The sequence below is a fragment of the Etheostoma spectabile genome, chromosome 14 (genome assembly GCF_008692095.1).
Source record: "Etheostoma spectabile isolate EspeVRDwgs_2016 chromosome 14, UIUC_Espe_1.0, whole genome shotgun sequence".
Lineage (NCBI taxonomy): Eukaryota > Metazoa > Chordata > Actinopteri > Perciformes > Percidae > Etheostoma > Etheostoma spectabile.
In genome coordinates, this window is record NC_045746.1 from 3075737 (window position 1) to 3093256 (window position 17520).

The 17520-nt window shown below is 40.1% G+C and overlaps 1 protein-coding gene across 2 annotated transcripts; it reads left to right on the forward strand.

The window, feature by feature from the left end:
• Window positions 1–666: 666 nt before the first annotated feature.
• On the forward strand, window positions 667–15673 carry nobox (NOBOX oogenesis homeobox). Of its 2 annotated transcripts, none has more exons than XM_032535220.1 (9): window positions 667–901; window positions 4881–5518; window positions 10414–10576; window positions 10679–10785; window positions 10996–11126; window positions 11274–11392; window positions 12171–12423; window positions 14164–14480; window positions 15113–15673. In XM_032535220.1, exons 1-9 carry the CDS (start codon window positions 868–870, stop codon window positions 15568–15570), a joined length of 2220 nt encoding a protein of 739 aa, XP_032391111.1. In that variant the 5' UTR covers window positions 667–867; the 3' UTR covers window positions 15571–15673. The 2 variants fall into 2 exon arrangements, with proteins under 2 accessions (XP_032391111.1, XP_032391112.1); XM_032535221.1 differs by lacking the exon at window positions 667–901 and adding an exon at window positions 2280–2284 and having other exon boundaries at window positions 4977–5518.
• The last annotated feature ends 1847 nt before the right edge of the window (window positions 15674–17520 follow it).

Sequence of the window (17520 nt, forward strand, 5' to 3'; positions counted from 1 at the left end):
TTACATGACTCGATAGTCATAATGATCTAGTCTTTTATTAACATTGGGCTAGGGTTTATTCAATAACCAAATTATGATAACAGTCACTTTTATTGAGATATGAGTCCCAACAAAATTTGTATATTTCACTATTTCAGTAGTACCATGGAAGTTATAAGGAGCCCCTTAAAATGCACTTCTGAGTCCCACTGCCACATGTATTATGAATATCAGTAGTGGAAGAAGTAAAAGTACCAATAACAGAATGTAAAACTACTCCATATAAAAATAAAGTTTTACAAGTAAGATTATACTCCTGCAGTAATAATGCCCCTGTGACAAATCTTATATATGATAAAATAAGATTGTTAATACTGATGCATCAACACGCCATCCAATTAATAAGTGACAACCTTGTAAAGTTTACAGGTGTATGTGTTTTAACAATCTTTTTGTTGGCACAATTAGGTATATCTTAAATTTATTGTTTGACATAGATAATCAGCTCAGTAAACTTGTAAATATTGATTTATAAATAGAAAAGTTGGCCAAAATAACAAATACATTGATTTAGTAAAACGGAGAGTCAACATTCCTGTCATGTTCAGTGAATTAAAACAATAGTTTTCTTAAAGAATGTGAATTGAGGGTAAAATTGATCACATGATTATCTCTCAGAGGCTACAGTTTTTTCATTGGGCATTTTCTGGTCACTGATTGGCTGGTTCAGTTTCACCCTTCACGCGATAATTTTCCGTCACACTGTTGAGGTAGGTAGCTAATCATTCAATCAGCCTCATTAGCCTCCAGACCAGGAGCAATTCGCTTCGTTACCCTGCGTTGCTTAATTGATTATTAGTACTAAGTTTCTTGGTTTTGACCGTTGCAATGGACGACGACTGTGATCAAGCTGAGGATTTTGGTAAGGCCATATAGGCTCACATTAAATGTTTTTTCTCATTGGCTTGGTTTGGCAATTTTCACCTTTCCACCAAAGACATAGCCTACTTTAGGCTACTCAACTTCTGTGTCATTTTGTAAACTTTGAAAGACTTTTAAAACTTTCTGGGTGTAATTAAAGCTTATAATCTTTCTTGTGAGGTGAGGCTCCCCGTGCTGCTCAGCTCCACAGAGACAATTTAGGAATTTAAAACTCGGCTATTAACATTCCCGACCCGGTGTTTGTAGATGGGGACAGGTTAGCTAGTTTAGCTGCAACTCGCAGCTGAGAGTTAATTAACGGTACGGTGAGGTGGCACGAGGCGCTGCACAGCTGGGACACTAATTAAGTCACTGCAGGCAGCAGGTTCTTGTGAGGATGACGTATATCAGTTTTTATTCAACCTGCAGGTCACCGTATGAAACATGAAATATGAAAGAAATAACTCCTAACTTGTAGTTTTTTTACACTATAGGCAGTTTTGCCCCCAGATATAAAATATCTTAAATTGTTGGAAACATGGCCATAGACAGGATTTAAAGACAGGATTTAAACAGAGGATGTGTCCATGTCCCCTCTAACAAATGGCCCAAGAAATTATTAGTTATTTAGACCCAACATTAATAAAATATTTTAAAAGTACATAAATCACATTTGTTGACAAAAATGCAAAAAAACTTCCCTTGTTCCTGCTTCTTAAAGGGGCAAACTCCCAATTTTTAACTGTCTAATCAGCGAACAGAGGGAGTGGTTAAAAACAATGACATTGAGGTTGTATGCTAGTTTGAGTTGTAGTTCCATAATGGCGGCGGTTTGTTGGTGGCCATGATGTTGTCGCCCTCCTCCCCACGGGGTTTGGGAAAAGTTTGATTTTCCAGCTCGCTCCGTTAGTGGTAAATGAATTGGCTAAGGCGAACGCTGGCAATGCTAAGCCGATATCACGACCAAACGTTAGTGATTGGTTATGGCAGCTCCAGAGCTCGGTGGCAGATCCAATAGTTTTTAAACAAAGCAACAGAGTACCGCCTTCAAGGAAGTTAACACTTTTTTTTATTATTATTTTTTGGGCGATTCCACCTTTTAATGGACAGTACAGTGAGGTGAGAAGGCAAGGCAAGGCAAGGCAGCTTTATTTGTATAGCACATTTCAGCAACAGGGCAATTCAAAGTGCTTTACACAAAATCATTAACAGATAAACACAAGTACAACAGTTAAAAGTCATAAGCATTAAAAATCAATAAGACACTGAATAGACAGTTAAAAACAAAATAGAAACTTAGGACACATAAACACAAGAATAAAAGTTACAGTGCAGCATAGAAAGAATGAGCATTAATTTAAGAAAGGCAGCATCAAAAAGAAAGGTCTTCAGCCTTGATTTAAAAGAACTGAGAGTAGCAGCGGATCTACAGGTTTCTGGGAGTTTATTCCAGATATGAGGAGCATAGAAACTGAAAGCTGCTTCACCCTGTTTAGTTTAGAAAGGAGAATGAGAAGGGGAAGACATGCAGGAAATCGTCACAGGTTGGACTCGAACCTTGGACCCCTGCCTTGAGGCATAAACCTCTATGTACATGTGTGCCTGCTCTACCAACTGAGCCAACCTGGTCCCAGGAAGTAACACTTGTCAATGGAGAGTGGCCAGACTCTTTATACAACTGAAATGTAAGAGAGTCTAGTAGGACCAGGCTAGCAATCCCCACCAATTGGTCCCAAAATGCTCCAGTTAGATAGCAAATGCCGTATATATTTTCTTTGTGAATCTTTACAATCATTCCTTGAAATGAATCAAGCAGGTCTGCCTTGTTGCACAATCCACAATTTCTTAAAAACTTACCATTTTCAGCGTGTAGCTTGCTAGCTCAAAGTTTGCTGTTTCTCGAAGCAAACAGATTTCAAGAACAACAACACACAGAGAGCAGAAGCAAAGGGACATCAGTGGCGACAACCATCCTGGAAATGTACTATCGTTAATCCAGACTAGCTGACGGCTAGTGTCAGCTGAGTGCAGAGTGTCACCTCTATCAAACTCTGCCCTCAGGATTTATCTCCTTTCTTGTGTTACATTCTCACAACTGAATGTGACTTTTGTTTTTACTCTTGTAATGGGTGCAACTTGAAATCTAGCAAAGCACAACACTGTAACAAGAATAAATTTACTTCCACCCCTGCACTTAACTTACAGCATCTCAGCTTAATATTTACTGTAAATCTCAAATTCTAAACTCTGGGGGGAAACTCAATGTCCTTCACATAAAGATTAAGAAGAAAACAAAAAAGATTGAAGAAAGATACAAAAAAAACAATAAGACAGTAATGTTATTACTAAAAATAATATTTATTACATAGATGTTTACAAGAAGCACAGAGGAAGACTGTAATACTCTATTGAAAAAGGCAGAAAAAAAGGTTTTAAGGCTGCTTTTAAGTATTTAGAGTCCTCAGGGAATCTATTTCAGCAACTGGGAGCATTAAAACTAAACTAAAGGCAGACTCACTGAATAAATTTAATTGAGTCTCTGTACATATCTTTCATATCTCTTAAGTATATCTAACTTATGGTGGAGCAAGGCCAAAGCAGATTAATACCCCTTTCACACCAATGGCTCAATCAGGGTTATACACAGGTCGACTCTGTGTTTGAATCGGGTAACCCTACTCGGCTTCGCAACTCAGGTAGCAAGGTGGGTTTGATGTGGGTAGACTAGGGTCGATTTCAGTGTGAATTGTGCACGGCCTGGGCGCTAACAGCTGTGGTGGCACAAATTACTGTATGTGATAGGTTTACTAAGACAATGGGGCAGTTGTCACAAGTAGCCACCAATATTCGCCGCACATTTTGACAAAACAACAAAAATGTGTCACACTGTGATGGATTATATATAACTAGGTTTTTACGGGCAGCTTCAACAACAGCACACAGGAGCGGTTTAATTAATCAGTCGGCTGGCAGTGGGTGCCCGGATTTTCACTAGTCTGCCGGCAGAATGGTAGCGGACCCAGCATTAGAACGTAAACGTATGCTAATAAGTTTTGTTTAATTCTCTCTGCACCGCTGCTCTTACACCCTTTCTGGCACAAGATGTTTCCAGCTTGCAGTTTAGTGCAGCTGCTGGGTAGTGTGAATCTCTCTCTTTTTTTGTTTGTCTTCTTTTTTAAATTAGTTAAAAGCCAACAGCAAAGCCCAACTTACTTTTAATAAAATCAAGCAAAGAGAAATGTTCTCTGCTTGTCTTAAAATAGTAAAAAAATCAATACCATAGTCACCTACTTCCTTGTCCAGCTGCTGCAATAAATATGCAGAGAAGAAGAAATGATCTGCACAAAATCATCTAAGAATTGTGATGGTTATTTTACTGTGCTATAGAACGTAATCACATGTGAAACAATCCTAAAGTAGCCTAAGCTTAATTTATCTCTCTGTACAATGATAGATTCAAGTAGCTATAAAACAGTTCTACTGGAGTATGTGATGTTAGCTGTTCACTGAATATGATGTGAAAGCCCCGCCCATTTCTAGCACTTAAGGTAAGTGTTATGCATTGCACCTGGGTTGACCCATGTAAGGTCTGTATTGTATTATACCCATGTAGACTGGCTTGGTTTTAATTTCCAAAAGGAGGGTTGAACTCTGATCAAACAATCCTAGCCCAACCCTGGTAGGTGCTGTTAAAGGGATATAAGAAACCTTAAAGTCAGTTTTAGCACCAAAAGCTAATTTGATGATTTAAGGACATATGTAATGGATTTTTTTCTTAGTCCATGTTAAAAATTCTGGCTGCAGCATTCTGGTACATGGTACAAAGTTATTTATAATTTTCTGGTTTAAGTAATAGTAGGTGTTCTTAAGACAGAGTACAAATAACTTACTGACCTATGTTATCTAAATGAAAGTAATCCAGGGTTTACAGAACCTCGACAAAAGTAAAAAGAAAAAAACCTCTTGCTTCACACTTTCAGACTGTCCAAGCCTTCTGTGTGAGGAACTGGCAGGAGAGGAGACTGACCGAGAAGACGTGGAGGGGGAGGAGGTGAAAGAAAAAAACGTTGTGTCAGAAAAGGAACTGGTAATGACAGAAGGAGAAGAAGAGGAGCAGGTAAAGCCAGAGAGTAGGCTGGAAGCGGAAGAGGCACAGGGGGTGCAGATGGAAGTCAAGATTGATAACAACAAGCAAACAACTGCTGATAAGCAACAGGACAGAGAAACACAAAGTCTAGCAGAGAAAGATGAAAAGAAAAAGAGTAGGAAGAAGCGAGGTAAGAAGCAAAGTGAGCGAGTGAGAAACAAGAGAAGTTTAAAAGCTGTAAGTGAGTTGCGGTTTGAGGAGAAAAAGGAGAGTCAGATACAGGAGGTGTCAGCGATGAGCTCAGAGGAGAGCTCAGCTCTTTCGGAGCCTTCCATTGGACTGATGAACAGCAGCGACCTGTCTGATCCTGTCTACCTTGGTTGTGGGGGTCCAGGGCTGTATTGCCCTTCAGCTCCTCTTCCCCTGCTGTACTCCTCACAACCTCCAGTCTCGATCCAACCTGCACCTCCTCAGTCTCAAGGGACAAAAAGGCCTCCCAGTCCCCCCCAGCAGGGCCCACAGCCTCTCGAGGTAAGAATAGACTGTCACTGTTTATCATTCACTGGACGAGCTCCAAACATAAAGTGAGCAATATTGTACCTGAACTATATTTCCAGAACTTTTTAACTCCTCAATGCACCTTTATTTCCCCTTATGAGGGTACTCCAGTGATTTAGCATTGCACTCCCATAATATTGTCAGAATCATGGTGGACATCTTAAAAAAGTAACCAAAATTGAAGCAGCACAACCAGAAATATAGTCTTTTTCTTTCCATGCATTCTTCTTCATTGTCAAAACCTGGTACAACATTACCCACAGAGATGACAAAAGTATTCACTTTCCGTTATTAAGTAGAAGTACTGATATAGAAGTACACTATCAAAGTATTTGTACTTTGTTACTTCCCATCTCTGATTACCCATAATGCTACTTGACTTTTGACAGTTGGGTCAATTATTCAAGTGTTTATGCTAGTTACAGCTAATGTAGCCTTGAGCAGCAAGCCTCATGCAGAGATGAGTAGCTGCTACAGAGGTCTTGTAAACTCACTTCTGTCTGACTCCACATCCCAGATTTGTTTAATTTTCAAACTTGTAGTCCTCAGACCCAACCGACGGATGTTATCAGATTTTGCGCAGCTCTCTCTGGATTTACTGATGTGCTTTGTGCAACTTTTTTATATACACATGTACATTCAATTGCAATTCAATAGACCAGCTCTGCCAAGTCTACCTTTTATGAAGTTTATAATGTTCAGTTTTTGGGGACATTGTTGGACATTTATACATTTCCAGCATTGTCCAAAACACAATGTGTTTGTTAGTGAGGTCATAGTAACAGATTGTGTTATACTGGACTACATTTATATTGAAGGATGTTTTCAAATGAATCAATCAACATTTATTTATATAGCACTTTGGAGCAACCAGCAGGTATCCAAAGTGCTTTACAAAAAGTAACAGAAAAACATAACCTAGCATACAGTGAAATTAGAAGGTATAAAACATACAGTAAATGTTTTTTTATCCTTATTTACATTCCTGGGGGGTGCAGGAATTAGAAACTCAGAAATGATAGTACAACACCACAACTACCTATGCTCTTAGTGCTTAAACATATAATTTATTAACACGTCTATGACAGTGTGACACTATAGGCATCATAAAAGTAGACTTTATGTCAACAGTTGTGTTGGATAGCATCAGACATGGTGGAAGCTCTTTATTTAGGCTACATGATGGTTATATAATATTAAAATATTCTTACTAAAATAACCATGTCTTTTATGGCTGCACTATTCAATCCAATGGAAATATTATGCATGTCTGCTGCTTCATTTTAGTCTTATTTCTCCAACATTCCGACTGACAGATTTGAGATCTTTGGTAACTTTGTGATGTTTGTAATACTTTAAAACAAACATCTATGGGTTTGACTAATGTTTGGCAGAGCATGAGGTTTAACTTCTTCAGCCCAATAGACATGTTTGCATGTGAAGATCTCCAGGTTTCTAATAATAACTTATCTGTCATGACAAATTACAGTGTAATACGTATGAAATGATACACACCTACAACCTTCTGCAATATTAATGATGCAGCTGTGAAAATAGCATCCAGGATTTGAATATTTGGCTCAGTGTATGGTGTAGTGGGATATCAGTAGGGGAAATAGCTTCATTAAAACATTGAAACAACCACCTGCAGATTTGGAGAATGTCAAACTGTGTCAAATCATTTCATCTTACTGTGAAAATATGTAAGGGGATTTCATCATTATTTGCCAGTATGACTGTACCTACTGTACACCATGAAGTAATATGTATTTTGTATTCTGCCCTCCACCCAGAATCATAGATAATCATAAATACATTTCCACTGATTTCAAACTTCACTCTTTACAAAATAAAAGTAACCAGGAAGAAGTCCCAGCTATGTGAGGAGTTTCTGTTTTTTCTTAAATTATTATAAATCTTCACAAAGGAAGCAATGTGAAGACAATACATAGGACTCTGAGAAATTGCTATGGGGATTTTTCTATATTCTCACATTTAAGTAAACAAAACAATTCTTTGATCATTTCAGAAAATAATTGCAGATCAATTATTAATTACATTTTTAATGTTCAAGAGGTATTTGTGACTCAACATACTTCGGTGGTAACTCAGTTCACATGGACAGTAAATGCAAACTTTACTCTTGTCGAGAGAACTATCTGAAAGGGAATTTTAACTGAAGTTGCCATTCAAAGACAATTTTCTTAGTTAATTTCTCCTCATCTTTGTTTCTTTTTTGGTGTTATGTTTTTCCGTAAAAATCATGATGTTGCAGTCCATAATACAGTTATGAGTGGTGATCCGCAGCTGAATATCCTCAATTTTGTTTACTAAAGACCATACATTGGCGGGGAAAATATTACACAGTAACAGCCAATAAGGAGTTTGCATAAAGCTTGATTTATACTTCTGCGTAAAATCTACGCCATTGCTACATACGTTGGTACGTGAAGATGCCGGACCCTACGCCATAGCCTGGCGTGCACCTCTTGGAAAAATTTAACTACATGTTGCGGTAACGTACGTCGCTCGACCGTGGCTAGGTAGCGTTGCATTTCACCCAACTCATTTCCTGGTTCTCCTTCTCCATAGACGATATGAAATCAAGGAGAGGGTTAACTTTTCCTGCTACAGATTTCCCACCTTGGCCAGAAAGCACGGGGCAGAAACTTTGTTTATTTCCCTATGACTCTATTGTCGCTACTTGCTCTGAAGCTAATCACTATCTCCCTTCCACACTCCCCACACACACGTGTTACCACATGCCAGCTCGACGCACACACCAACACACAAGTACATACTTCAGGTCACTTGCGTAGGCTACAAAGAAAGCTCTGCATGGAGCGTCCGCAGAACGATAAATCACGCTTAAGCCTGACGTTAGCCATCCTCTCTTCATCCCACTCAGTTTACGGTCTCAATCTGTGTTGAAAGACCTTGGCAGTGTTGTATTTGGTCTCACAAAATTGACTGAATTTTCACTGTGTGGTCTTGGTCTCAGACAAGAAGGACGGGATGCTAACCCCACCACAACTGCGGGATATTACTAAATTGCCTGTGCATTCACAGATATTTGTATTTGCTAAATATGCTGCGGTACCGTTCCCTCACCTGGGTGAGAGAGGTAGAAATGTGACCGCAGGAGAGTAGAGACTGCTTCTGTGACAAAAATAATATAGGCTGCTAAATATATTATAATTATTATATAACTATTTACCTCGTAAAAACAATTAGTGCTTGTGTGACTGTCCAAAGCTCCTTTCTATCTGGCTAGCTAACTAGGCTAGCTAACACCCTCACTGGGAATTAGATAGTCCCCTTTCCGTAGAAGTTTAATCACGTTAGATGATTGCTATTTCTGTGTTTTAAGGCGCTCTAAGCAATGTCCCGCGTGTTTTAGGCTAGAACATTTGTTGTAACATCAACAAACATCTCCTCACTATCCGCGTGCTGCCTGTCCCCAGAACACTTTGTAAAAAGCCGCGGTCTCTGTAGACAGCCCAGGGTCTACAAACAACAACAAAAACAAACTGTGCCCACCTGCATCACAAAGCATACACAAACAGTGTTCCAGCGTTCCAGCCAATAATCGACAAGAAGGATTTGCGGGTGGGAGTTGGGGGGGGTTAGTTCTGGGAATCACAGAAGGGAGGGGGACAGGACGGGTGAGGAGGATGGAGGGGCTGGCTTGTTTTGTTTGAAAAAGGGAGAGAGAGAGACCCACCTGTATTCAATCGCATTTTTCTGCTACCGTGGCCTCGTCCTCCGGGGTCCCAGAGACCCGTCCCGTATTCAAACGTGTATCCCAATAGCCTCATATCGTCCTCCAGGGTCCCTAGGACCAGATGGACGTGGTGGGAGTAGTAGAACATACGTATGATCATTTGAAAATAAACAAGGGTCTCCGAGACCCAAAGGGAGAGGCCACAACGCCAAGGCCTTTGGGACCCTGAAGCACAACACCAGGCTAATACAAAATGTAAAAAAACTAAACGAGTCCCTGTGACACGAAGGACAATACAAAGGTTAAATCTTAAATCTTAAATTTAACCATATGGCCTTAGCAATAAACAAGCCATTTTTACAAGGGAATTTCCCCAGTGTGGGATTAATAAAATCTATTTTTTATTTTTTTTTATATATAGTTAATACTATTTCAGTGTCTCTTATGACAAGAGGACACATCTGTCTTGCCCAGTTTATATAAATAAAAGAATATTTTTTAGTAATTTCATTCTGTTAAAAAAAAATCCTGATAAAGTTGTGTATTGAATCGTGAATTTAGTTTGTTATATACCTATTTAACTCCATTTATGTATTTTTTTATTTACAAACCAGACCGAGCCTTACTGTCTCAGCGTTGACTCCCTTTTTTAACCAAGCCTTTCATCCCTTTTCCTTTCATTTTTTTTGACACCATCTTCCTTCATTTTTCCTGATATCCATTTTATGGTCTCAAATACATGTATTTCATATGCATATTTATTATGCATACAATAAATACATGAATTTATACAATTAATATATGAATACGCAACTCTGTTTAATGCCACAACCATTTAAACACAAGCAAAATAGTTGTCACTAATACACCTTTCAGTCTTTCAGCCCAAATCGACTACGTGGCCCACTAGCAATTACTGCTCATGGCAGTTTTGGCTCAGCGCCTTCCGTGGACCCCCAGCGTCTCAGGGCAGAGAATACTGCTTATTTTAAAACCTGATTTTATATACTTAGGGATTTTATAATCATTCATATTAGGCTGGATGGGTAATGACACATGTACCTGTGGTGTGACACATTTGTTTTGCTTTACCAGAAATGTGATTATGACTGAGATTAGCTAATATTTGTGTGGTTTATGGCAGATGGAGATAACGCAGATCTACTCCACTAGACGCTCCGTCCGGTACAGCACCAGGGGTCGAGGCCGGACTTTGAGCTTCCCTCTGCTGCCGGGATTGGAAACCGTGGACAGCTGCCTGCTTCAGCCCGCACCAAAAAAGAAAACACGAACACTCTACAGTACTGGTAACTGAGCTGTCAGTTTGTCCAGGTGTGTTCAGATTTGATTATGCAAATAGTTGACCATTTGGTGTGTGTTTGTTTGTGTGCGTGTGCATATGTGTGCAGATCAGTTAGAGCATTTAGAGGCCTTGTTCCAGGAAGACCACTATCCTGATGCAGAGAAGAGGAAAGTCATTGCAGCTTCAGTTGGCGTCACTCCTCAAAGAATTATGGTTAGAATTTTCCCTGACTCCTTGCCATGGCTTATTTGGTGAAGAATGAATGAGTAGCAAACAGAGAATGAAACCTTCCTGTCTTGGCGTTGACTCCCTTTTTTCACCAACCTTTTTCATACTTTTCATTGTCTTAACACTATCCTCTGTCATTTTTCCTAATATCCATTTCATGGTCTCACTCTGCATGGTTCACATTCTGTGATCCAGGTCTGGTTTCAGAACCGCAGGGCTAAGTGGAGGAAAGTGGAGCGCTCCATCACGGCAAAGACTAGACCTGGATGCAGCAGCAGCAGCAGCCCCCCACATCACCAAATCAATCCCAACCTGGCACCCAACAGGTATTAAGGTTTAATCCGTCTGTATTTTGTAGTTTTTTACGGCTCACATGGTGCAAATTACTTGTATTTAATTTGTAATTTGTTGTAATTTGTATTTGTAATTGTAATTTGACTTATTTTTTAAGTGATTTTTTTTCTCTTTTTCAGTTTTTCTAGTCAGTTTGCCACCAAGCTGCCCCAGCTCGCCCCTGCAGCACCTTTCACCACCCATTCCAACCAAACTCCACCCTCCTACAGCAATCTGCTGGCCAGCCTTAACAGCCCAAGTATTGAAATTCACATGCATTTACACAATTATTTAAAATGTTTTGCTCCTTATTAGGTCATTGTGCTCCATAATTACTATTCCAAATAAGTTTGGTTTCGGAGGAACTATCCTATTTCCCTGACCTAACTGGATTTAGGGTTTGCTAAATGGTGAAATGTTACAGACAAATGGTACCTTCTCCACAGCTAAAGTTTTAATAATCTTTGCTCGGTAAATAAACATTACAATACATGTCACAATAAAATCCTAAAGATTGTTTGTTATGCATGTTGAGATGAAGGGCCTTATTTGGTTGTAGCTACCAAAGTCCCGTAAATGTTCATCTCTGTTTTGCATAACTAAATTTGATCTCAGTTTATTATCAATGGTGTAATTGGTGGCGTTAAAACTCCTTAACTCACTTTGTAGTTGGACCAACCATCAGTCTTTGCAGTATTTTCTTTAAGAGAAACTACACCTTGATGCTGTTAGAATCCATGAATTGACTTGAGCTACGTGTATACAGTGCTCAGTGGACCTTCACCCTACATGTTGATAGTAAAATTCCCCAGATAGCAAACTACAGTGTTGCTTTAATTATTTTTTTTATTTTTTTATTTTACTAGGGAAAAGAATCTCATTGAGATTGCAAACTCATTTACAAGTGCCCAAGAAGGCAGTACATAGAAGATACATTTTAACATACAACAAGTAACAGACAGACAGGGATGGACAGGAATAAGAAGAAATAAAAACAAAAATCTGTTTTGTTAAAATCTGTTCGTGTCATCCCCAAGGTCAATCCAGAGCGAGAGATGTGGGCCAGCACCAGCTTTCATCTCAGGGGGGATACCACCCCCGCCCCATGTACAGCCCTCCCCCCCTGCGGAGAGCCAGTCTTCCCCTTTTCACAATGACCTACAACCATTCCAACCCCACTCCACCTCTCCTTAACACCCTGGCTCACACCTCACCTCTGTTCCTGGATGCTTTGGAGGGTGGCTCTGCCATGGCCCATCGTGACACCCAATCTCTGCAGACTGACACCAGGTCAGCTCGGTTCACAACAGACTGTGACATGAATACTAGAAGATGATTTGGAGGGCAGCAATGAGTACTAGAGATGACAGGGGGACAGAGGTTGCAGACAGGAGCTGGGATCCTGTGAAATACTGCTATAATGATGCCTCAGACAGCGCCTGTAATTGCTGGGAGTTGGTTTTGGTTGGTGCTCTGAAATATTTGAGAAATCATGATGGGAGACGTCTCAGTTTAAAAATTGCTTTGTGTAAAATTATTTTTGTTAGTTTTAGCTAAAATTATGTATTACAGCTCTAAAGAAATCCCCCAATGCAAGCCAGTACAAAACAATGAATAGCAATACATGTTCCAGTACTGCTGTAAGAGATTTTCATTGTAACGATCAAGAAAAATAATTATTTATTTAATAATGTTTCTTGATTTGTTCACCATATGTGCATACACCTCCACTGAGTTGGAGTGGCGCTAGAAGTCTTAGGCAAATTTGAATTTGTGCAATACTATGATCAAATACCTGCAAAACTTAGTGACCTCTCTGTCCATCTCAAGCCAATGTGCAAACTTAAGACGTGAACATGGTGAACAATATCTGTCATTTTGAGTATGTGAGTATGCTGACGTTAGCATTTACCTTAAAGCAGCGCTTTGCATAAATACAGCTTCACAGAGTTTCTAGCATGTCTGACTCTAGACTTTTATGCTGCGTATACAGATACAAAGTAGCAGGAACTGTCTGGCCTCTAATGAAGCAGTAGTTGTAGTGTGTGTTGCGCTGAGCACACAGTTTACATACTCTGCTCCAACTGAACAGTTGTTTTGACATAGCTGCCATATACTACACATTACGAAGTTGTTTATCTCTTGTTGTACAGTTTGTTTCCGGAATAGTTTGTTACATTCTTCTTAAGAATGTATGTATGTGTTGCAGGTCCCATTGAGGGGGGGGTACTGAACCCCGGTGCTAATATGACACGGGTGTGTAAACGAACGGTATCTACTGGACCGACTAGCAATGCGGATTTTGGTGCCACTTAAATGCCTGTGCTTATCTCTGATGCTTTGAGCAGACCTTAGAGGCAACAGAAGTGTACTGCATGTGATGCTAGTTAACGTTACACTTGGCAGCATGGTGTTGACTTCCGTAGCTAGCAGCCGGATTAAACTCAGTTAAAATGCTGACAGCTAAATGGTGTAAAGTGTGGCTATATTTTAATGTAGAGGATTCCAACACCGGGACGTACAACAGTCTGCAGCTGGCGTAGTTGTAAAAACAACACAGATGGTGCATTTACCTAAAACTGTTGAGCCTTGTGATGAATTGGAAGTTTAAATCATTTAAATGTAACCTTTGTTCTTTAATGTCGGTGACTGGCATTTTGAGCTATTCTTAAGGCACGGTTTAAGCACCGGCACCGTTTTTAGAAGTATCGTTTTAGCACCGGTATCGGTAAAAACCAAACAATACCATCCCTAGTCCCATACACAATTAATCAATTAAAGGACTGTTTATCGTTGTCTCAGCATTTAAGTCTGTATGTGTGAATGGCCCTTAGGCCTTGTTGTAATGTGGGTAAAATGACTCTTTAGGGGGGGCTGTGATGACAGCTAGTTGATGTGAGTGACCAAATAACCATTATATCGATCATGGAAGTATCTGAGCATACCATAGAGGCATCTCTTTAGAAACATTATGTACTTATAGGTGTGTGTTTGTGTTTGTTGTGACTAAATTTATCTTTTTGTCCTTAGTTCTCTATTTGACTTTGGGGAGAAGCTTGAATACATGACCTCAGGCCAGCAGAACAACCCTCTCTCTTATCAGCTCCAGTCCTCCTACCCCACCAGCCAGTCCCAGCACCAACCTCAAGGATCTCTGCCCCGCGTGGCCTACCTCACCCCCTCCCCTTACCTCACACCCAACCCTCCAGATTCCAACCCTACCTCCTACCTGACCTTTGGCCCTGGGGGGAACTCCACTGGGATGGTGACCTACTCCACTGGAGGCCACCCTTACTTCCAGTCCCAGAGCGCAGGACAAATCCTGCTGCAGTCGGCCGGTCATAATGGTGAGACATCGGGATTATTTTTTTCTAAGAACCAGATATTTTCTATAATATCAAATTATATATTTCTATATTTATAATCATCATTTACACTGATGATTAAACTGGAAGAGTCCTAGTATCCTAATATTATCTATTCATAAAAATAGATAGTCACTTCTTGATCAAGGATCACACCATTAACTGCTTTTAATTTTTTTTAGTTTGGTATTTTTGTCTTTTATTGATAATGAGATTAGAACTAGACAGTAAACATTGGGGGAGAGAGCAAAGACATGCAACAAATGGTATGCGTCTTAGTCACAACCCCTCTGACATCACGACACACCAGTATAAGTGTTTAATATGAAATGTATGAGTAAAGATGTGCAGATGAGAATGTTGTAGTAGGAAGATTTCTGAAGGATGGGAAAGGCTTTTGGGGAAGCGCCACCATGGGCTCAGCGTACACCAAGGGACCAATGAGAGATAACTTTGAGAGAGAAAGGGGGAGCGTTGGTGGGGCACAGAAAAGTAAGCATTTATAAACATATGACAGGATAAGGGGTGATTGAGGTGTGGTCTTGAACTCGAGAGATAAATTAAATCCAATAAAGCTCAATTGTCAAATCTCTGTTCCGTGTGTTTCCTTGCAGGTGGGATCACAGCATACCATTCGTACCCATGGAGTAGCATGTACAGTCAACCAGCCATCCACCAGCGTACTCCGTGCCCTCCAACTTACCCCAGCAGCTTGGGAGGTGTTCGAGATTACCAGCCACCCTCCTCCACCACCCTGCCTCCACCTTCATTCTTTACCCGGGGGGACCACGGGCCCTCACGGGCAAGCTCCCAGCACTCATCACACAACCGAACACACACCACCAGCAGCAGCAGCAACAGCAGTATCACCATCCTCCCTCCTGTGTCCACCCTGCGGCCTTCTCTCAGAGCGGAGATAACTCCAACCAAGGCTGCATCCCTGCTGTCTTCTCAGGTCAGCCCTGCCTCTCCAGACAGCTCTCCAGTGCACCCTTGTGTCAAGACTGAGTATGACAGCCCTCGAGAGATTCAGAGTCATTTTCACTGCGACTTTTCCCCTATACACTTTTGACTCATGTTTGTTTGTGTGAGAGAGTGTGTTTGAAGTATCATTGTTAACATATCCTGTGTAAATGTAAGTAATTCCGTATTTTCAATTTGTATTACTATTAGGATGTTCTTGTTTGGGCTGCTTTTTGCTTGGCTGCAATAAATGCACATTGTTCTATCAATCATTTTATTTCTGTAATCTCAAAGATTTTTATTTAAATACATGTCTGTTAAAGGAGAATTCCGGTCAATTTCAACACATAGCTCTGTTGTTTGGAAATTTAATGTGCTGTCAGTAGCAAGAAAAACGAAAACAATCGGTGCTGCCTACACTGTGTTATCTTCCAGCTAGAGTTGGCACCCAACAGGCTTAAACAGGGCAAGTTTTATAGTGTTTTTAGCCTCTAAACATGTTCGAAATGTAATTGCAAGTGCTTACCCATGTGCAGTGATTCTTTCCGAGGGAACACAGCAAATCTGACCGCAGTAGATGTGACAGAAAGGCATAAAAGTTGTGTTAATCCATACTTTTTATCATACCATACGTTTATTTCCTGTTTTCCGGTGAAGTCAACACTAGTCTAATTGTTGAACTCATACAATCCATTATTCCAAAATGTAACAGAGCAGTCAGATTTGCTGTGTTCCTTCTGAAGGAATTATTGCACATGGGTAGGCACTTATAATCACATTTTGAACATGTTTAGAGGCTAAAAACCAAGGGGGCAAGCGTCTGTCCACAAAGCGTAGCTCCTATGGTTCCATTTTAATAGTAAAAAGCACTCACCCGCCATTAGGTATTCCATTGACTGCGATTCATTTTGGCGCCACTTTGACAGCAAATATCTTTACACCGGATCTGTTGGTCCATTTCTTTAAATGTCTATGCCAAAACGCGTTTAAACTTGCCCTGTTTAAGCCTTTAGGATTCTAACTCTAGCAGGAGGATAACGCGGTATAGTTTCCAAACAACAGAACTACATGTTGAAATCGACCGAAATTCTCCTTTAAGTCACTATCTGTTGCTGAAAAAGGTGATTGAGCCTAGTGCCCAAAGTATTGCAATATTTATATATTTGCAATATTACAAACTGAGTGTCAAGGCAAGGCAAAGCAGCTTTATTTGTATAGCACATTTCAGAAACAGGGCAATTCAAAGTGCTTTACACAAAAACAGTTATAAAAGTGAAAAACAGAGAATAAAAGTTACAGTGCAGTATAAGAAATTACACATTAAAGAAATGAACAGTCATTCAAAGAAAGGCAACATCAAAAAGAAAGGTCTTCAGCCTTGATTTAAGCAGACCTGTCCCAGACGAACTGAGATGTCTGGGTGGGTTATTGTGTAGTAGCAGATCAGAAATGTATTGGCCCTAAACCGTTAAGTGATTTATAAACTAGCAAAAGTATTTTGAAATCAATTCTTTGAGGCACAGGAAGCCAGTGTGGACTTCAGAACTGGAGTGATGTGATCCAGTCTCTTGGTCTTAGTGAGGACCCGAGCAGCAGCGTTCTGAATCAGCTGTAGCTGTCTGATTTTTTTTTTAGGGAGACCTGTAAAGACACCGTTACAGTAGTCAAGTCTACTGAAGATGAAAGCATGGACCAGTTTTTCCAAATCCGGCTGAGGCAAAAGTCCTTTAACCCTTGAAATATTCTTAAGGTGATAATAGGCTGACTTTGTAATTGTCTTAATGTGGCTGTTAAAATTCAGGTCAGAGTACATGACTACACCAAGATTTCTGGCTTTGTCTGTTGTTTTTAACATTGTTGTTTGAAGCTGAGCGCAGACTTTTTAATCGTTCCTCTTTTGCTGTCATTGTCGTGTTATGTCATTGAAGACTTTGACAAGAGCTGTCTCAGTGCTGTGGTGTGGTCGGAAACCCGAATGAAAGGTATCAAATCTGTTGATGTTGAGATGGTTGAGTTGTTGAAAAACTGCTTTTTCAATGATTTTACTTAAAAACGGAAG

Bases quoted from the DNA above. Each gene is read 5' to 3' on its own strand.
- nobox (XM_032535220.1), top strand. From the start codon at position 868: ATGGACGACGACTGTGATCAAGCTGAGGATTTTG. The intron at 5,519-10,413 runs GTAAGAATAGAC...GGTTTATGGCAG, and splicing joins AGGGCCCACAGCCTCTCGAG to ATGGAGATAACGCAGATCTA. The intron at 11,393-12,170 runs GTATTGAAATTC...GTCATCCCCAAG, and splicing joins GGCCAGCCTTAACAGCCCAA to GTCAATCCAGAGCGAGAGAT.